Raw genomic sequence first — 22,165 nt, 5'->3', positions numbered from 1 at the left:
TAGAAGAAAGAGACTGAAAAACATTCACCTTCCTTTGCATGAGAATAGCACCTATATTGTAGCAATGTCACTCTTCACTTGTCTCATCTTGCCCATGAGAACAGGAGGCCTCAAAATTATCCTATGTGCTCCCACAGAGGGGAGGTGTGTCATGGTGCTCTTGACAAGACAGTAACATGAGTGTAATTTCTACACGAACAAAGGAATTTTTCAGAAAGAACACAATTTTTTAACAGAAAGAGCTCAGATCACCATCTCCAAGGGGTGTTGTTTCACTGAAAAAACCTTTGAGGCTCCGAAGCATGTAATGGGTTGCTTGTATCTTTTAAAACCACCACGCAGTGGCAAATGGAATGCTTTGGTTCTTAAAGGCAGAAGAGAGCATTTATGTAAGTCCCAGAGGCCTTGAGAAGAAAATCCAGGGTTCCTTATTTCATCCTCATCTGCCAGTGAGGAATTTTGTTGTCCATGAAAGCTTGAGTCAAGACAGCCTAAATCAGGGGCATATAACTTTGGTGAATTTTCTGCCTTTGGATCCTCCACATGTTGACAAGTTACTTCCAATGAAACAATATTAGGGCATTTCCTTATTCCACTTGTGACCATAGAAGCACAAAGATTTATGTTTTCAACTCCCAGAATTCCCCAGGCAGCTAGGTCTGTCAAGTACAATTCCCAGAATGGAGAATCATGGGATTTGTAGTCCAAGAAATCCAAATCTATAGTCCAGGAGTTATGATTTGAAAATACATATCTGCAGGTTGCATCTAATGAACAATCAGATGGCACAGAGATTTCCTGATGTTTTGTTGACATTTAATTTTTTTATGTTTACTGTATCTGGTTTGTTCATTTGGCTAATAGCACTTCATGTTTCTGTGATAAACCCATAATCCAAATGGGGAATGATTTTTGGATTTTTTGTTGTTGTTTAGTCGTTAAGTCATGTCCGACTCTTCGTGACCCCATGGACCAGAGCACGCCAGGCCCTCCTGCCTTCCACTGCCTCCTGGAGTTGGGTCAAATTCATGGTGGTAGCTTCGATGACACTGTCCAACCATCTCATCCTCTGTCATCCCCTTCTCCTCTTGCCTTCACACTTTCCCAACATCAGATTCTTTTCCAGGGAGTCTTCTCTTCTCATGAGATGGCCAAAGTATTGGAGCCTCAGCTTCAGGGTTGATTTCCTTAGAATGGATATGTATGATTTCCTTGCAGTCCAGAGGACTCTCAAGAGTCTCCTCCAGCACCACAATTCAAAAGCATCAATTCTTTGGTGGTCAGCCTTCTTTATGGTCCAGCTCTCACTTCGATACATTGCTACTGGAAATACCATAGCTTTAACTATGCAGACCTTTGTCGGCAAGGTGATGTCTCTACTTTTTAAGATGCTGTCTAGGTTTGTCGTTGCTTTCCTCCCAAGAAGCAGGCATCTTTTAATTTTGTGGCTGCTGTCACCGTCTGCAGTGGTTATGGAGCCCAAGAAAGTAAAATCTGTCCCTGCCTCCATATCTTCCCGTTCTATTTGCCAGGAGGTGATGGGACCAGTGGCCATGATCTTATGTAGTTTTTTTGATGTTGAGCTTCAGACTATTTTTTGCACTCTCCTCTTTCACCCTCATTAAGAGGCTCTTTAATTTCTCCTCATTTTCTGCCATCAGAATGCATATCTGAGGTTGTTGATATTTCTTCCGACAAGCTTAACACCGGTTTGGGATTCCTCCAGTCCAGCCTTTCGCATGGTGTAATCTGCATATGGTATATTTGGATTGCTTGCACTACAAATCCCATAATTCTCCATTCTGGGAATTCTAAGTGACAAAGTTAAATATTAGTGGACTTTCCCGGTGCCCTTCAAGGCAGAGAAGGCAAAGCACAGAGCACTCATCAACAAACAGAAGAAAGTAAAAAAAAAAAAAAAAGAGAGAGAGAGAGAGAGAATAATAAAGAGCAGAGTGGGAAGAGACACTTCTGTGGTGGCGGCCACCAAAGTCTGTGCAATGTTTGTCTTTGTGCCTGAGAATAGCACAGCATGCACATGCAACAAATGCAAACTGGTTGCAATGTTGAACTGGAGAGAACTGGAACAATGAGTGGCCAGGCTTAAGACCGCAAGAGATTCGGATACCTGCATGGAGGAGGGAGGTGGATTCGACTGCCTTATAATCCCCTCCCAACTCTATGATTCTATGACAGACACGCTAGGCACCTGAAAGTGGGGAAAAGGCCTTAATTGGAAGATTTGAGGCCCAGCTAGACCTATCTCTGCCTAGCTGTCTGTTCAGGAAAGCTCCCAGCTAGAACTATGACAGGAACAGGAAGCTAGGCCAAGCTAGGCCTAGTTAAGCCTCAAAGCCTTCCAGCCAAGGCCTTTCTCCCAGGTGAACCACAGGCAGGGGTCTGTAACACTTCTGTCAGACAGAACTCTCGGCACGAGCAATTATGGGATAGGTCGTCCAAGAAATCCAAAAACCCGACCACTAATCACAAATGGGAGACAATCCCCATGAGGTGGTCATTCTGTTACAGGATCCTTAGAACTATAGTTCAAAAGAAAAACTTTTCCAAGCACTGCTAGTGTTGTACACGGGCAACCAGGATTCAGAGGCAGGATACTGCTGATCTAAGGTGTAACCTATGGCCTTGGTAGCTGTTATCTTTCATGAATCTCTCCAAACGCCCCCTTATAAAGCCTTCAGAAAGTACAACCTTAAATCAAAGATTTAGCTGAAGGGAGTTAGGATAAGGTGACACCTTTCTTCTGCCGGAGAATTCTGGTGGCCAGTAAGGACCCTTGAGATTTCCAACATTTGCCATCAGAATTCTTCTGCTAGCCCAAATGTGCTGGTAGAAGAGCTGAAAGGGAGATACAGACGGCATGTGAAGTGACCATCAGGGGAATAACCAGGATGTTCTGTCTCTACCGCCCTCAAGTCACAGGTGTCTGCTACCTGAGGCTATGGCCTCTCTCTCTCCAGTGGTGCCGCTGGCCCAAGTGGAACGAACACAAGGAAGAAAAGGTTTTCTAGTGGCACATTTAATAAAATAATTGCTCAAAAATCGAACCTGTGACATTCCCCAAGGTCCCGATCCACGATGCTAGCCAATGACAGACGCTTCATAAAGCAAGGAAATGAAAAATCCCTATGTGGGTAATTAAAACACAACATGCATCTAGAAGGGGTTTACTCTCAATTTAGGTCAGTCGGAGGTTGTTTTATGCCTTCTGGCATAAAAAAAAGAATACAATCTTTACTCAAAGTCATCACTAAAGAAGCCATATGGTACAAAAATGACTATACAGACCAATTAAAATAAGTCCTAGGAGTTTCATTAGTAGAAATGTTATATGCACATTTGCAAAACTGGCAAAAATGTGCAGGATTGAAACCCCTGCTTTGACAGCCAAGATAAGCAACAAGAGATGTTGTCATGGAAGGCTTAAAACACAAATCTGACACCAGCATATTTTGAAGGATGTAAGATTAATGAGCTTGTCAAAAAAACAAATGTCACAGTATTGAGCTACTATAAGGTGGGGGTAGATAAGAATATTAAGGAGATAGTGGTATAAATTGTGTTTTCACAGACACATACACACCAGACTCTTGGCCACCCCCTATAATCAGCCTGTGAATATGGCAGCCGCACAGTCCCCAGAGCGCCCCTAGAGGAAAGGAAGGGTAAACCACTTCTGAATGTTCTCTATCTGGAAAACCCCGAAAAGGGTCACCATAAGTCAGAATTGACTAGATGGCACATCATCATCATCATCATCATCATCATCATCATCATCATCATCATCATCATTATTATTATTATTATTATTATTATTATTATTATTATTATTATTATTATTATTATTATTATTATTATTCAAAAACACCAGACGCAGTCAATCAAACCTATAAAAACACTGACTGGTATTATATAACAGATACAAGTTTTAACGAAAAACTTAAGCATATGTTAAATATCGGCGCAGTATTTATGCTGTTCCTAATATTGCCTTTTTTTGTAGCTCTGATGATGTTATTTCTGAGATCTGCAGCTGCTTATAGTACTGTGTGAAATTTATTGATATTGGTGCCAAAGCCCTGATGGCTATGGGGGCCACTGAAGTGTGTTTCACCCACAAGCAAGATGTTTTGATGGCCAGGTCTCTGTACTTTGTTAGCTTTTCCAGTTCCTTATTTTCAACTCTGTCATCCCCTGGAATGGCAAAGTCAATGATCCAGGATTTCTTTGTTCTATTACTACTATGACTGGTGTGTTGTGTTCAAGGTGTCTATCCATTTGGATCCAGAAACCCAACAAGATCTTGATAGCATCATTTTCTGACACCTTCTCTACCTGATGTTCCCATGGGTTTTTGGAGGCTGGCAAGTCATATTTTTGCATAATGACCAGTGCACTAATTTTGTCACTCTATCATATCTAATTTTGTAATCTGTTTGTGTGATGATGATGATGATGATGATAATGATGATGACAACGACTATGATGATGATGAAGAAAAACACCAGGCAGAGTCAATCAAAATTATAAAAACATTGACTGGTATTATATAATAGATATAAGTTTTAACCCAAAACCTAAGTATCTGTTTAAGTAGTAGTAGTAGTAGTAGTAGTAGTAGTAGTAGTAGTAGTAGAAGAAGAAGAAGAAGAAGAAGAAGAAGAAGAAGAAGAAGAAGAAGAAGAAGAAGAAGCAATACACCATTTAAGAAGAAGCTCCTACTCACTGTTGTTTTTCTAAACATTGGCTTCAACACTGAGGGTGAGCTAACATGGTACATGATCTCCAATACTATGAATACTAATAGGATTTGATCCACTATTTTCTTGGTCAGATGAATGAAGTCAAGCTGGTTTTCCAAGCTTTCCCTCAAAGCATGTTTATTCCTTTCAGCAAAGTGGAATCCCTATAGCTTGAAAATGTTATCTTTGGGGGGACCACAAATCCCAGAATCCCCTAGCCAGCATGGCCATGGGAATTGTAGCATTTCAAAATTACAAGCATTTATTTTCCTCTTACAACTGCAGAACTGGAAGGGTCTAGCCCCTCTCAAAGTGCCATAGTAGGAAATCAAACTCCCAACCATACCTAAACCCTGAGCTAGGATCACAATCTCCAGAATCCTACAGCCGGCTTGAACACTAGCCATGCTGGTTGTCAGATCTGAGGAGTTATAATCTCAAAAATTGATTTCCTCATTTCTGAAAGGGATTACACAGCATTGGCAATTGACAAACTCTCTTAAAATCATATCCCCTGCCACAAATATTTACCATTTTAGCTTTAGACTGCTGTCATTTTGGAAGTCTCAGGGCAGCTTGCGTGGGTGTCCTAATGGCCTCTCATCCAGATAGTGCTCTGATGTCCAGCTTTTTAGCATCAGCATTGCTTTATGGAGTCTCCCTGCCAGGCTCATTTGAGCCATCAGACAGGGAAGCCTGAGCGGAGTCCATAGTCCAGTTTAGCTGGAAGTCAACATCCAGATCAATAAACAAGCCAGACAAGAAGGGGCCAGAACATCTGGTAATGTATCTGAGGTCAGAGGCATCATCACGTTCCAAAAGGTGGAAGTCCAGGAGAAGGTAAGCACAACACAGCACAGAAAACCTGCACAGCTTGTGAAGGCTTCAGACGGCATGGTTGCTGGCCAAGTCAGCTGGGCATTCTAAGAGTTGTTGTCCAGAAAGACAATTTTCCCATACTCTTGAAATCTGTATGACTATTTTTGGATATTTTAAGTGGTCTGGAGGAGAGCTTTGTAGATACCCTAGACTGCCAGAAAAACAAACAAGTGGGACCTGGAACACTTTCTCTTAAGGCAAAAAATGCTGAAACTGATGCTGCCCTACTTCGGGCACACCCTGAGAAGGAAATATTGTCTTAAAATGACAATAATGCTAGGAAAAGTTGAAGGTGGCAGGAAAAGAGGAAGATCATATACGAGATGGATTGACTCCATGAAGGAAACCACGGGCTTGAATTCACAAGAGCTGAGCAGGGCTGTTGAGGACAGGACGTTTTGAAGATCGCTCATTCATAGGGTCACCGTGAGTTGGAAGTGACTTGACAGTATATTACAACAACATTTCTGGATGACTTATTCAGACTAAGAAGCCAAGTTGGGACAATCTAATTCTTTGGGGTGATTATTTCCTGAAATGTCCCATCCCTAGTAACCCTTCCATCCAGGAAATTCTGCGAGTTGTTTCCCAAAAGCAATATATTTAAGTACGTACACAGTCAGGATACTTTTAGCATCCCAATGAGCTGCATGATGCCTTCCTACTCATCATCTGCCGTGGTGCTGCAGTTCAGCAAAGAACAGGTCAACAGCTTCCACTGCCAGAAGGCTGGAATGTGACCCTTAGTTCACACTGCCAGCGTTCTTAACTGTAGTCCTTTGGGGCCTTCTATATTCCAAGACTCAGTCTTGTTACTGATTAGGTAACTCACAGAATCCATTCACATCATAAGTGTGGAGCAGTGAGAATGCAGAACAATTATAATCAAAGCTTTGGTTTCATCATGAACCACCAGCTTATGGACATATGGTTTAGTCATTCATTGCAATGAGATTAACATCCTTCTCTCTCAGACTCTACCACAGTTCAAAGAACAAAATCAGGTGAACATGGAGAGTAATTGGCAGGTATATGGCAGAGATTTGATATCCTTCCTTTCTTTAATCATCATTGTCATCATCATCTTGGAACTGCAGTGACTGAAGGGACCTTATGGATCATCGAGGCCAGCCTCTCTCAAGGAGGCACCGTAGGGAACTGAACTCTCAATTTCTGGCTTTCAGTCACATGTCTAAGCTACTGAGCTATCCAGCAATTCTAGATCTATGTGTAAGGTAAAGGAAAAGATTCCACGTGACATTTAGTCCAGTCGTGTCCAACTCTAGGGAGCGGTGCTCATCCCCGTTTCCAAGCCGTAGAGCCAGCGTTTTGTCCATAGACAGTTTCTGTGGTCACGTGGCTAGCGCAACTAGACACGGAATGCCTTGACCTTCCCAACGTGGTGGTACCTATTTATTTACTCACATTTTTACATGCTTTCGAACTGCTAGGTTGGCAGGAGCTGGGACAAGCGACGGGAGCTCACTCCATCGCGTGGATTCAATCTCACGATGCCTGGTCTTCTGACACTGCAGCACAGAGGCTTCTGCGGTTTAACCTACAGCGCCGCCATGTCCCTTAAAGATCTATGTGTAGGTATGTCTATATGGCTTGTTCCTAAAGGCTGGACAGATCTGCACATGTAGGAACGACCTTTAGGAGCTTCTGTAATCAAGTATAGGACTTTTTCTTCTGCATTATCCCTGAATATATTTCCAGAATAGATCTTTCCTCCCTCCCTCCCTCCCTCCCTTCCAAGTTGCTGAAGTTACTCCTGTATATAATTCATCTGCTATACTTTACTAGTATAAATGGCAAGTATTCTCATAAAAGAATTTGTAACACTCCCTGGTTCGATGGGGCTATCTATCCATCTCTATTAAATGAATATTTCAAACACAAACTTTACAAAAATGTTTTTAGATATAGATATATAACAAAAGTGATTAACACTATTGTACATCCTGGGTTCTTTTCACCAGCACCAGAGCAGGAGATGCTTGAAGAAATAAAGAAAAAACCAAATATCTCTTTGAAGCCAAATGCAAACAAAGTCTCAGATATATTTATCGACTGAGATAGGACATCCACAACTTAAAGGAATTGGCACCAAATATATAGGTTCTAAAAAGTAAAACAAAATACAAATGCAAATGCCCTTCCAATGCCCTTCCTGAACCAACATATTGAAATTCTTCTACCCAAACTAATATGGCATGGGCTTTATCATCCTCTATGGGAATAGCAGTGAGTCCAACGATGGTATAATTGTCAACGGAGAGGTCATCAACACTAACTAATATACAGATGATACAGTATTATTAGATTTACATGGTCTGCAAAAGTTGCTCAGTAAAGTCAATGAAGTACTGCACGTAATGCGCATGATATAGAAATGAACTTGAAAAGCAAATTCATGGTAATCAGGAAGAAGCAAAGAACCCAAAAATCCAGTTGAAGATCCAAAATGTAAGTGTGGTCCTTAGTGACAAATAGAAGTACTTTAGAATCGGGCTGAAAGAACAGTGGATAACTGTTGAACAGCCAAACAAAAAAATGAAAAATGATGGCTTGCCCCAGTTTCCTTAAGACAAAGGGTATAGAACACTACAAGGGATTAAAACTGGTTTTGGAGAAGGCATAACATACAATGATATATATTCTCAGTTCTATTGTATGGCATAGAATTGTGGACTTTAGGACAGGGCTCTTTTTAAAAAAAAACAGAAAGATTTGAAATGTGGGTTTATTGCAAGATCCTTAAAAAGTTTTGTATTGACAAGGTGACCAATGTAGTGAAGTACATGTATAAAGTTGAAATGCGGTAGAACAGTACAGATTGTTACAGCTGATCGTTCATATAAAAGAAATGGGAAAATGAGTGCAGGAAAGAAGAGAATTTCTTGGCTGAAGAATCTGAGAGATTGATTAGGATACAGTTCGATTTCATCGCTCACGGCTGCTGCCTCTCAAGTCAAAACAGCTATAACGATATCCAACCTCTGGTATGAGAAAAACAACAACAACAAGAAGAAGCAGGAGATAATTTCATTGTAACTTGCTTTGTAACGATTTATCAACATTTGCAAACTTTGTATTTGGATGGCAAGAATGTGAGGTTTTAAAAAACTCAATGTGGGAGGAAGTGAAATGGTCAGATTTCCCATGTCTCATCCAGAAGGAACTGAAAATGTTAAAGATTTTGTATACCTTGTCTTAATCATGAGTCAAAATGGAGGATATAGCCAAAAAAAATCAGAAGAAGACTAAGGCTTGGAAGGACAGGCAAGTGTATGGATGTATCACTGGATACCAAGACCAAGATCATTCACACTCTTGTATATCCAATCACTATACATAGGACAGTTAAGATTAGATTAGGCATCCTTCAGTCTCGAGAGACTATGGTAACGTGCTCTGAATAGAGGACTTGGAACAACGTCTAGTGTGGCTGAGAAGGCCAATTTGAGAGTGACCATCCCTTCCACACTGAAGAAAAATACAATCTGTCCCCTATCCAGCTCCTGATTTGGCTGCTTTCGGGACTGCCTCTTTGCCTCGGCCTCCTGGACAAGGGTCTCTTCAAATTGGGAGATGCCATGCTGCACCGCCTGCCTCCAGGCTGGTCAGATGGGTTTCCCATCTGTTGAGGTCCATTCCTAAGGCCTTCAGATCCTGCATGCAGATATCCTTGTATCGCAGTGGTGGTACAGTTAAGAAAGCTGACAAAAACAACAGACAAACGATTCATTTGGAACATGGAGGAGAGCTTTGTGAATAGCCCGGATTGCCAGAAAGAAAAACAAGGGGGTCCCCTAGAGCAAATCAAGCCTGAACTATCTCTAGAGGCAAAAATGTTGAAACAGGCTGTCCTACTCCGAGCACATCATGAGAAGACAAGATTCCCAGGAAAAAGACCGTAGTGCTTGGAAAGATTGAAGGCAGCAGGAAAAGATGAAGATCAAATACGAGATGGCTTGATTCCCTAAAGGAATCCACAGGTTTGAGTTCACAAGAAGGACTAAGAAGGGTTATTGAGGACATGACTTTCTGGAGGTCACTCATTCATAGGGTCACCATAAGTCAGAGGCAACTTGATGGCTTGTAAAAGCAAGAAGTTCACAAAAAGGACACAATCTCAATACAATGTCAAGCTGTCGTTCTCAGCCAATATTCACTGGGCTGTTCTCTCTGATCTTGCCAATAGCACATAGTAGTCATTGACAGGTTTGTTCTACCATTTTCTTGGAAAGCAGCTAGATGTTTAGACCAAATACCCTCATAATCAAGAAAGAGATTTTAAAATAAATGATTAATCAATACTCAACCCGTTTCATTCCAACCAGCTAACAAAGAGACAGTTCTCCACAGCACCAGCTGACAAAATTTGGCCTGTGTGCTCATCACCAACAGTAGATCACGGAAGGCATATGGCAGAGCAATAATTATAAATGCCAGCCAATTTAAGAAGTCGGCTCAGAACATCACACTGTGTGCCTACACCGGCTGTAGAAATAAGTTCAGCATGCTGTAGAGTGTCTCCTTACAGTAACTCCTGGTAGAACATGGTAAACTCTAACCTTTCCCTTCCACTTCAGATCAGCTCAAGTCATCTATAAGGCCCTCACATCCTGAAGGATTCAGATCTCCCTTAAGAAAAGCCTTTTGGGGAAATCAAAGGAATTAGTGGCTCCAAAATCACAACACATGAATGCAAGAAGACAGGTAGTATGGCTACAGTACACAGTGGAGATGTTTCAAAATGATTTGTTTGGAATAAGGCGCTGGAGGAGAGCTTTTCAGATACTCTGGTCTGCAAGAAAGATGAACAAGTGGGTCCTAGAGCAAATCAAGTCTGAACTATATCTGGAGGCAGAAATGACAAAGCCAAGATTGTCATAATTTGGACACATCATACGAAGGCAAGAGTCACTGGAAAGGACAAGAATCTGGGAAACGTTGTGGACAGCAGGAAAACAGGAAGACCAAATATGAGATGAACTCTCTCCATAAAAAGAAGCTATAGGGTTCAGTTTTCCAGGGCTGTAGATGATGGGACATGTTGATGGACACTCATAGGACGTAGTGCAGTCCTACTGAATATTGGGATTTGTAGTTTGGTAGCTGCTTAGAATTCTTTGCTAGGGACCTCTAGCACTGTAGTTCATACCACAAGAGTTCTCTAGAAAGACATCTGGGTACTTTGCCCCACCAGACTATGAATTCCAGGTTGCCAAAAGACCAACTCATTACAAAGTGCTATCAGGATGCTCTGACTGGATGGTGTGGACACAGCCTTCAGTTTACTCAAGGCAATTGGAACAAGCCTTGCCAAACAGAAATCTGGTATCTCCATAACTCATTCCCCAAAGAGCTAAGGCAAAAAGAGGAGGTTTTCAAATGTTTTTGAGACATTTCTGGTTCTGGTTTCATCAGCAATGGTGATTAAAGATGTGATGAGATATTCTCTCTCTCTCTCTCTCTCTCTCTCTCTCTCTCTCTCTCTCTCTCTCTCTCTCTCTCTCTGAAAGAGCTATTCAGAATTTGCAAATGGAAAGAACCGGAGGGCTGTTTGTGTTTGTTTGTGTTTAATGGGACAAACCAAAACTGACAGACTTGTCCACTCTAGCCCAAACTTTTGAGTGCTTAACTCATTAAAAAAAAATCTGGATTTGAAGCCTTTCGCAGCAACCTCACATGAATCTGCCACTTGCCATGCCCACCCTATTAGGGATAAAGTTTGTGCTGTCTTGGCTCTATGTTGTTTCTTTAAATTATTCTTTTATTACTTTTATTATTTGATTTGCTGTCATTTCAGTTGAATTTTATCTGTTTTGTGAACTACCCAGAATAGTGCCTCACACTAATGGGATGGTATATAAATCTAATAGATAGATAGATAAATAGATAGATAGATAGAGACAGAGAGAGAGAGAGAGAGAGAGAACCTAGGGAAGATCAATTGAAAGAAAGAAAGAAAGAAAGAAAGAAAGAAAGAAAGAAAGAAAGAAAGAAAAAGATCGGAAAGGAGAAAGAACCTAGGGAAGAAAGAAAGAAAGAAAGAAAGAAAGAAAGAAAGAAAGAAAGAAAGAAAGAAAGAAAGAAAGAAAGAAAGAAAGAAAGAAAGAAAGAAAGAAAGAAAGAAAGAAAGAAAGAAAGAAAAAGATCGGAAAGGAGAAAGAACCTAGGGAAGAAAGAAAGAAAGAAAGAAAGAAAGAAAGAAAGAAAGAAAGAAAGAAAGAAAGAAAGAAAGAAAGAAAGAAAGAAAGAAAAAGATCAGAAAGGAGAAAGAACCTAGGGAAGAAAGAAAGAAAGAAAGAAAGAAAGAAAGAAAGAAAGAAAGAAAGAAAGAAAGAAAGAAAGAAAGAAAGAAAGAAAGAAAGAGATGGGAAAGGGAGAAAGAATCTAGAGAAGGAAGGAAGGAAGGAAGGAAGGAAGGAAGGAAGGAAGGAAGGAAGGAAGGAAAAGAAAGAAAGAAAGACACAGAGAGATTCACAGAACTGCAGAGTCCCTTATTTTCACCTTGCAAAACTATTTCATTGTTGAATTATTTCAACTGTTGTCTCTCTGAGATATCTAAACAAGCAGCCTGGAAATGAATAGGAGTTAACATTCCTTCAGAGGCTATCTGCTGCTATTCAGAGAAGAGGAACAATAGCATTAATCAACTCTGAATAGACAAAAATCTGTATAGGAAGACTCTTTTTAAACAATCAGCTCATTCAGTGCTTCCTCTACTGAAGAGCGAGCAGCTGTTTGATGTTAGCAGCACTCAAGGAACTGATGGCACCATGGAAGTTGAGATAAACGAGTGGGACCAGTGATGTGGCTTTGTGTTCCAACCTACAACCTAGAAGTCGTTCACAGAGACTTTCAAAATTAGCTTTTTAAGGACACATTATGCCAAAGCTACTCTAAAAGCAGACAGCAACTGAAATAAATAAATCAAAAGCCAAGCAATGCAATAAAACGACATCCATTTCCTAAACCATAAACAATTCAGGATTATCTGTAAGAACCTAAAAGCTCAATGGGCTGGAAAAGAAGACATGGTACCATCAGCCTAAAAAAAAAAACCCAGTTGAGAATGTAGTCCAAAATTAAACCAGAACAGTGCTCAAACTGAAACTCCAAAGTAGGTAGAAGCAGAAATATTTTTATGGCCCACCTGAAAGAAAACAAAGCTGAGGACATGTCTTTCCATAAACTGGAAACCAATACCAAGAAGACATTGAGTCACAATCCCACCAGAGTGTGGTTTGTGAGACAAGGATAGTGGTTAAACTGCAGTACTGCAGTCAAGACTTTGCTCACAACTTGAATTCGATCCTGACGGGTTCAAGTGGCCAGCTCAAGATTGACTTGGACTTCCATCCTTCAGCCTTGGAAGGCAGCCCATCTAGGAGAAGGAAAACTCTGATTTCAAACCTCCACTGCCTTGTGGCTATATCCACTCATGGAAAAGGCTTCAGGAGTTAACCTGAATGACGAGGCAAACTTCGGAGCTGGAGTCCTGGAGGCAGTTTGTGTCATTCTGCCAACTCCTGCGACGTTGCTGGAACCAGTTGTATTGGCTCTTGCCTTTCCATTGGACTATTTCAGCAACATGGAGAGGGGGGATTTGCTGCTTGGGTAACAGCCTATCCTCCATAATACTTTACCCAGGCTTCATGCTCTGGAGAGAACACTCTCCAAGTCTTTCACACAGAGCATGTTCCCATAGTCTCTTGAGACTGAAGGATGCCATTCCATTCCAGGTTTTTAAATATCCAAACAAGTGTTTGAATTGGGCTGAAGAAGAAAATGTACAGCAAGACTAACTTGTGTAAGAGTAGAGTGATATGAACCCCAAGGCTTCAAAGTCCAGTGTTAAGGAACATTTTATGTCTGTGATGTTCAGTATTTTTAGGAGGTATTAGAGTAATGCTACTCTGGCTGTCTGACCCTCCCACAAATGCACACCCACACCTTATTTTACAATTGTTACACAAAGTCTCGGCACTTGGTTTCTGCTTTCGGGCTTTGATATCTCAGGAATTTGAATCTACTGACAACAAACCTAGTCACTGAGATCGGAGAAATGTACGCCAAGTGTGATGTCAAATAAAAAAGCGAGAAGGTCGTGGAGGAATAGAAGGCAGGAAGAGAGGGAACAGGAAGTTACACTTCAAGATGCACATTGGTTCACATTCAAAATAACACAATTATTGTGTTACCCTTTGGCACCTACGCTGGCACAGCAGCGTGCGCAGGGAATCTGCTCTTCTCTTCAATGTGTCCATCTGTTCTCTCTGCCCCAGTCCTTCCTCTCCCTTGGATTCAAAATTAGTGGTGCCACAGCTAAAGGTCTTAAGAGGAACTGCTTGATATCCTAGTGGGTTAGGTCTGACAGAGGTTAGGAGTTTGATTCCCCACTGTCCTTCCTTGATAAGAGCTGGCCTCAATAGGGTCCCCTGCAGTTCTAAGATGATGATGATGATGATTTTTGCAGCAGGAAAGGCAAAGAAGATAAAGACCACATTCACCTTTATCTTCCCCAGTTTTTCTTTCTCTTTCCCCACTTTGCATCATGATGGGTGAATGCCGAATTTAATACGAGAGATCAGCACGCCAGATCCATTAATACATCCCAGCTCTTTGCTCCATCCAGTGGCGACCTCAGAAATGCACAATAACCCTTATATTGTTTTCAAACATTGGCCTGCACATTGCCCATTCTCTGAATGCTGCTGGACTGTTGTTCCCATCAGCCCCAGCCAATATAGCCAATGGCGAAGCATTGTGGGAACTGCAGTCCCACAACATCTAGAGAGCTAGATTTCCCACTCTCGCCTTAGGGGGAAATCAACTGTTCATTTCCTAAATGATGTTTCATTGATAATAATGATAACAATAATGAAGGTGATAGTGGTGATGATAACAAAGTTACAACACATCAAGCTGATGGCATCAGCAGCCTATATTATTTTCAGAAATAAAACATTTCCAATTCCTATCCTAAACTTTAGCGCAATTGTTCCCAACCTTGCGTATCCAAATGTTTTTGGTCTACAATGCTCAGAAAACCTGGGCAGCACAACTGGTGGTAAAGCCTTCTGGGAGTTTTATATATTTATTTTATTTATTTATTTAACTTATATGCTGCCCACACTACCCGAAGGTCTCTGGGTGGCTTACAGCAACATCTGGACACCCAAGCTTGGGAACCCCTACTAGAATTCCTTTCATTGTGGGGAAGCTGTCGAAGCCCATGGGGTGTGGAGGGAAGAAGAGAGCATTCTTTAATTTTCAGAAATCACCGCTGCCAGGATGACTTTTTTGCCAGTAGCATTTTTGGGAAACCCAAGACTCCTTCATCCATCTTGTGGCTTCCCCACAATGAAAGGGATCCCACTACAGCCTCAAAATCATTGCAGGGTGGAAATCAGAGTTTGATTTCTCCAAAATTGCTATGGTTCATGACATCACCAGCCTTCTCCACGGTACCTACTCCACCAAGGTTTCAGCCACTGCCTTGCAGGATTTCCAGTGCCATAGGACATGTTTCATGGGTAGAATAATCAAATCATTCTATAATGGAGTTGGAAGGGGCCTATAAGGCCATGAGGTCCAAACCCCTGCTCAGTGCACGGATCCAAATCAAAGTAGATCTGACAGATGGCTGTCCAATTTCCTCTTGAATGCCTCCAGCAGTGGAGCACTCGCTACCTTCTGAGATAATTGGTTTCATGGTTTTGCTCTAATAGTTCTGAGGTTTTTCCTAATATTCAGCTGAACTCTGGCTTCCTATAAATTTAGCACATTATAACACATGCCACACTCCAGGATGATCAAGAACAGATCCTGCCCCTCCTCTGTATGACTGCCTTTCAAGTATTTGAAAAGTGCTGTCCTATCACCCCTCTGTCTTCTTTTCTTAAGGCTAAACATGCCCAGTTCCTTCAATCTTTCCTCAAAGCATAGAATCCTGAAAGAATCTAAATATTATTAGCATTTAAATAGTGGTTCTTAGAAGGAATATCCTATTTGATGTCAGATTAAGATACTGGGTGGCCAGAAATTCAAGCCCGACAATTGGAAAAACCTCCAAATATCACCATCCTCAGGCAAAAACATCCGATGCCTCAGAATCTGTGTGAAAAGAAACTGACCACAGTTTACATTGCGGTTATTTTCACTATGGTTAACCTGTATGTAGACCTCTGCAGATGAGGGACAGAAAAGACAAAAATCATCTCTATAGACAGACACATAAATAGATACACACACAGAGAGAGAGAGAGACATCCCTTCCACTCAGAAATCTAGCATGAGAAGGAGTTTATGCTTGAACCCTCCTGCCTGATATTTTCCTTTCTACAGGCAAGGGATTATTTACTGATGGTCATGACAACTCACAGTCAGTTAAGAAGTGGGACGCCTCAGGAAATTAGGCTTAGATATCACCACATCAGCCACTGCCCTTCTGAAAGGAGGACGTGCCACCAGAGAGCAGGGCATATAAACTTACTGAATCTCTAATGTGCCCTAAAAGTGTTTGGCAGAATGGTCTATCTAGATGGCCATTTTGGGACATTAGTCACGCCAGAAGTACTAAGGAGAGAAACAAATAAGATAATAGGATTTCATTCTAGTCTGTGGTTCCTGCGGCCCCTCCAGGCCCAATTCAAGCTTGCGTTTTTCTACCTTTATTTCAAAGAGTCATTTTTTTGGAATTCTGGCAAGATCTACATAAGCATTATATCCATAGTCTTCCACAGCATCCCTCACCCAAGTAGGGCAATTTTGTGGCCCAGCCTTATTTTATGTGGCCCTCAGCACCATTCCAAAATTCTTTTGAAATACAGTTACGGGCAGTGGCAAGAATGATTTGTCACTCCCTCAGAACCCCGCTCCATCACTGAGAGAAACAAAAGGAGGGTCTGTATTCATTGGTTGAGGGAAGCATGTGGAGCCCACACACATGAAGAGAGACTCCCCCATCATTGTGACATTGAACCCCAAATCATGAAAGGGTAACTGGGTGACTTCTCCGTGTGAGCCACAACCCTTCAAAATCAGGATTCCAGCTAATATGGAAAGGCTACCTAGAAATAGGAGCCTCTCCCTCTCTTGTTTCTGTGCTCCACGTGATGATAGAGGGGGTGGGGCTAGCCTGCCTGAGTCCATGCATGTGAGCTTCATTTTGTTGCTGTTTAGTCGTTAAGTTGTGTCCGACTCTTCATGACCCCACGGACCAGAGCACGCCATGCCCTCCTGTCTTCCACTGCCTCCTGGAGTTGGGTCCAATTCATGTTGGTCGCTTCAATGACTCTGTCCAACCATCTTGTCCTCTGTCGTTCCATTCTCCTCTTTCCTTCACACTTTCCCAACATCAAGGTCTTTTCCAGGGAGTCTTCTCTTCTCATGAGATGGAGCCTCAGCTTCATGATCTGTCCTTCCAGTGAGCACTCAGGGTTGATTTCCTTCAAAATGGATAGGTTTGTTCTCCTTGCAGTCCATGGGATTCTCAAGAGCCTCCTCCAGCACCACAATTCAAAAGCATCAATTCTTCGGCAGTCAGTTTTCTTTATGGTCCAGCTCTCACTTCCATACATTGCTACTGGAAAAACCATAGCTTTGACTATGCGGACCTTTGTCGGCAACTTGATGTCTCAGCTTTTTAAGATGCTGTCTAGGTTTGTGAGCTTCCTGATGCTCCTTTAATGACTGAATAGGGATACAAAAAATATCAGAAAAGAAGATGTGGTAGGGAAAAAGAGAGAGAGCAGGAAGGCCTGCCCGTGTTGACCTCTGAATTTTAGACAGACACACTTGCACATGGATTTCAACAGAAGGACTCGAAGGACTGAGGCCTGAATGAATCTTTCATCTGTGTCAGGGTAGGGAATGATTTAACATCATACAAGTTACTTATGCTAATACACTATTATAAGTACTTAAAACAAACATCAATAACTCTTCAATGTGTTTTTCATAACTGTCATCAACCAGACTGTAATGTTAGAAAGAACTGTAGCCCATGTTGAAACAGTCAGTGTAGCAGAATATCAGACTGGGATGTGAGGAAGCCAGATTCATGAATCATAGAATAATGGAGTTGGAAGGGGCCTATAAAGCTATCAAGTCCAACCCCCTGCTCAAGGTAGGACACCAAATTAAAGAAGATCTGACATAGGATTGTCCACTTTTCTCTTTAATGCCTGTAGTGTTGGAGTGCTCATTACTACCTGAGGTGATTGATTCCACTGTTGTACTTCTTTAATAGTTAAGAGGTTTTTCCTGACATTCAGCCTAAATTTGGGTTCCTGTAGCTTGAGCCCATTGTTATGTGTCCTGCACTCTGGGATGATTGAGAACAAATCCTACCCTCCTCTGTATGACTCCTTTTTAAGTATTTGAAACATTCTGTGCTATCTCCCCTCAGTCTTCTTTTCCCAGGACTAAACATGCCCAGTTCTTTCCATCTTTCCTCAATTGTTTCCATGTCTCCACTGAACCGTAGAACTCATTGGGTGACCCGGAGGCCGTCATTCTCTCTCAGCCTTAAACACCTCAAAGGGTTGTTGTAAAGCCATGAAAGCTGCATTGAGCTGATAAGAAGAAATGTGGGATATAATTATAGCTAGATGGTTATAGTGATGGGGAGATATCATGCCAAGGAGCCAGAGTTGGCAAGACAGTGATTCCAAGTATGCCACAATGATGACCGCCCAGAGTAGTCAATTGACTAGATGGGCGGGGTATAAATTCAATTAAAAATGACCAATCTCACTTGGCTTTTTTCCTGTAAGCTTGGGCAAGCGCATGGCCCTTCTTCCATCTATCTAATACGCACTCTGCTCGAGCCTGTTTTAGGTTGTTAAAAATGGCCCATTCCAAAACACATGCAATTCTTGCCTAATTTCAGAAGCTAAGCATGTTTGGGCTTGACTGGAACCTGGATGGTAAAGCACCAGGAACACCAGAGATCCCCAGAAAAGAATCCTCCTCCAAATTCCAGGGAGTTGGACAATATTCCAGTTTTTGTTATGAGGGGTCTGGAACAAAGCAGGCATTAGCCTCTAATGAGTGAGCATGCCAAGACTCTGTACTTCTAGCTTTACTGTAGATGCAATCTATATCTAAATCTATGTGTACCTATCTAGCTAGCTATATCAATTTATTAGAGTTATTTGGTATTTACTGGCATAGCAACCTGAATAGGAGTGACATTATAAAGACTGCACAGTTTGTAAGCCATCTTCAGCAGTATTTCTTATTGGAAAGGTGGGATAGAAAAATAGTAATCCGAGAAGTAGTCCAAGGGAGATTTATTGCTTATCACACATATATGGACTGCTCAGTAGGATTCATTCTTGCAGGCCTTCTTCCATTCTAGCTAAAATGAAGCTGACCAGAAAAGGAAGTAAGTACAAGAGTGCTAGTCTTCATGCAGATCTAGAAAATATAAGGGAGGAAAATACCTGGACTGTATATCAGACTCTTACCCTTAGATGCTGATTAAAATCACACTCTATATGCATTGGTATCATATTTGGTGTTCACATATTTGTCATATTGGCCTTAGACTCTGTGTCACAAGAGCTAGGTGGACTATCTCCCCACCCACCCCCACCCCAAAAAACACCATGGCAATCTCAGCTGCTGAAGCCTTGACCTAGAGGAATCAAAGAAACACATATTGTCAAGGCAAGTAAACAGGCGATCCATGTCCTCCTGAAATCAGTGGCAAAATAGCTACTGACTTCAGTGGCAAAAGATCACGACCTCTCTCCTGGATAGCTGAATCTCCATGAAATTAACTATGAGCACCAGTAATGTATTTATGACTAAGCAGCCCCCTATCAGAGCCAAAATTAATGAAGTTTATTAGGAAGGGAGAGGAAGGAATTCCTGGGACTAATGCATTATCTCCTTTTTTTAAAGGCTCAGCCATTTCCAGCAGCTCCAGCACAAGGGCTTTCATGCACTGCGTAGAGATGATTTTAATGGCTATTTCTCAGCCATCCTTTCTGTCTTATTTAATTACACATCATCCGAGCATACAGCAAGCAGAAACATGATATTCGAAGACAGAGTAGCAACGGAACAGCACAAGAGGGAGGATCTTGCTAGATCAGCCAAACGCTTTTCTGTGCATGCATGGGAGGGGACGGTCTGGGTTTGCTGATGGCTGCGCAAAGCATAAGGGTGAGGGTTTGCCAGAAAAGGAGGAGGAGGAGAAAGAGGAGAGAGATCTGGGTCAGAGATCTCCACCCGTGTGCAAAATAGGAAGAAAGCATTGTCAAGTAAGTCTACATGGTGCAGTGGTTAAAATGGCTGACGAAGGTAAATACCTTGATTCAGATCTTCACTAGGTGATGAAGTACATTAGGTGAGTTAGCTGCTATTTCTCAGGTTAACCTACTTCACAGAGAAGGTGTGTGGACAAAATTTATTTTTATTTATTTTATTGGATTTCTACCCCGCCCACCTAGACCAAAGGTCTACTCTGAGTGGCATTACAAATTTAAAAACAGTTAAACCAATAAACATACATTATAATTCCAAGATCGTAAGATGTGAAATTTAAGATACAGCATGAGGGAAAGCCTGCCTAAACAGCCAGGTCTTGAGTTTGCTTCTGAAGTCACCCGGAGAGGGAGCCAGGCAGATTTCCATGGGCATGTTGTTCCAGAGGTGAAGGGCCACTGCCGAGAAGGCCCAATTCTTCGTTCTTTCCTTCTGGAACTCCCTCAGCATTAGGCCCCTTATCGGCCCAGCCTGGCTGGAATGAGTGGGTGGGAGAAGGTGCTCTGCCAGATATCGAGGTCCTAAACATGTAGGGCTTTATATGTAATCGTAAGAACTTCTAAATCAACACGGAAACGAATGGGCAGCCAATGCAAGGCAGCCAGCGGTGGGGGGGGGAATATGTTGGTACCTTTTTACCCCTGTAAGAAGTCTGGCCACCTCATTTTGTACCATCTGAAGTTTCCATGTCAGTCTCAAAGGCCCATGCAGAGCACATTACAGTAGTCTAATCTTGACACTGCAAGCACATGGACCAAAGTGGTGAGCGCCCCCACAAAATACAAAGGAGCAGAGCCATGTATGCACAATACCCCAAACTCCTTGGAGTAAATGTGATAAACTGTATATACTAAAAGAAAAAAGAGAATAACAAGTAAAGATTAGACAAAACCCAATTGTTAGTTCCACATAGAGTAGACCCAGTGAATCAATGGGACTTTGGAAAGTGAACACTTACGTAAGTCCCATTCACCCAATGGGTCGACCCAAATTGGAATTAAGAATGAAGTTTAGTTACTTAGGCTTGATCTAAACACTTATCTGTTTTCTATTGGAGTGTTCAGATCAAATTCTTGAAACACCTCCATTGCCCTCCTGCCCTATTTCTACAAGGGCTTCAAAACTTAAAACTACAGTACTTGTTCTTTTCCCGACTTCCCCCGCAATCTCTATTGACACGTGCTTGAAGTAATGCCAAATTTCAGCAAGGGGAAGAAGGCAGGAGCAGAACGGACATCCCATAGTTATTTTCTAGCCTATAGGGCCACAGTTTTCATTAACTCATTGTCCGACAGCATTATTCCACTTTTTAAAATACAGTATGTCATACTATCAAACTGTGCTTTCTCCTTTCTCTTTGGGTAGAGACTGAGGAAGTTAATAGCATGCTCGCATGTTAAATGTTTTAATGTTGGGCTCTATCAAATGCACACAAACCATGCATTTTCTGGAGCCCCTGTATGTTTTTACATGGTCTAATAATACATCTCATGCCTTCACATGACTTACCAGGAAGAACAACTGAAAGGGCAAGAGTAAACTTTTGCAAACTATGTCCTGGATGAAATTCACAGTCCAACAAAAGGCCCACCGAGGCAATGAGATTTACACAAATCACCATTCAGTCATTGCTTGGGAGACAGTATGGCAAAGAAGTTTGAACCATGGGATGGGGTGGGGACAGAGTTTGGTGACATGCATTGAAGTGAGAGCACGGGAAACTTACTGGAATAAATTCACCAACCAACATGGCCAAAGGCACATCATCATAAGAAAGGCAAACAGCACAGCTTTGTTTAAAGGATCTTCTTATTACTGCTTCCAACCAGACCTCTGTGCAACTCAAAGGCTTATGTTGTCCCTCATCAAAAGGTAGCAAAGCAATTGAGACACCTGGCTGACAATTTCAAGATTTCTACTGCAGAGATTTTTATTACATCCCATTTGATTATAACATTCCGTCTCAGATTTGGGGACAGTAATATCCTTTATTATGTGGTTCTCTTGAGATATTTTGTTTTTATCTGCTGTTTTCTATTCCACCTGAAGTAGCAGCTAAAAATACCATTCAAGCATTCAAAGCAACAGAAATAACCCAGTCGTTTTAATAATAAAGCCGTTTACAAACCTGAACTGAAAAGAGCCACCTTTACAACTTTCTTAAAGGCCACAAGTGCAGGATCAGACCACAATCTGTCAGCAGTGCAGGAAAAAGCCTTGTTCCACATGCC

At 41.7% G+C, this 22,165-nt stretch overlaps 1 protein-coding gene across 32 annotated transcripts in view; it reads right to left on the bottom strand.

The window, feature by feature from the left end:
* DLG2 (discs large MAGUK scaffold protein 2) overlaps positions 1–22,165 on the bottom strand; it is a 1,097,443-nt gene that overhangs the window by 386,161 nt on the left and 689,117 nt on the right. Inside the window, exon 1 of one of the 32 annotated variants that reach the window (XM_072993521.2) lies at positions 5,292–5,430. The exons of the other annotated variants lie outside the window; for them this stretch is intronic. Coding sequence (XP_072849622.1) covers positions 5,292–5,294 — 3 coding nt within the window. The 5' untranslated portion in view covers positions 5,295–5,430. Of the gene's footprint in view, positions 1–5,291; positions 5,431–22,165 lie in introns of those variants that run through there. 32 annotated transcript variants of the gene reach the window in all.

This window comes from Pogona vitticeps, chromosome 3 (assembly GCF_051106095.1).
Source record: "Pogona vitticeps strain Pit_001003342236 chromosome 3, PviZW2.1, whole genome shotgun sequence".
Lineage (NCBI taxonomy): Eukaryota > Metazoa > Chordata > Lepidosauria > Squamata > Agamidae > Pogona > Pogona vitticeps.
The sequence above is the reverse complement of the archived record's forward strand: the minus strand, read 5'-3'. Positions and strand labels throughout refer to the sequence as shown.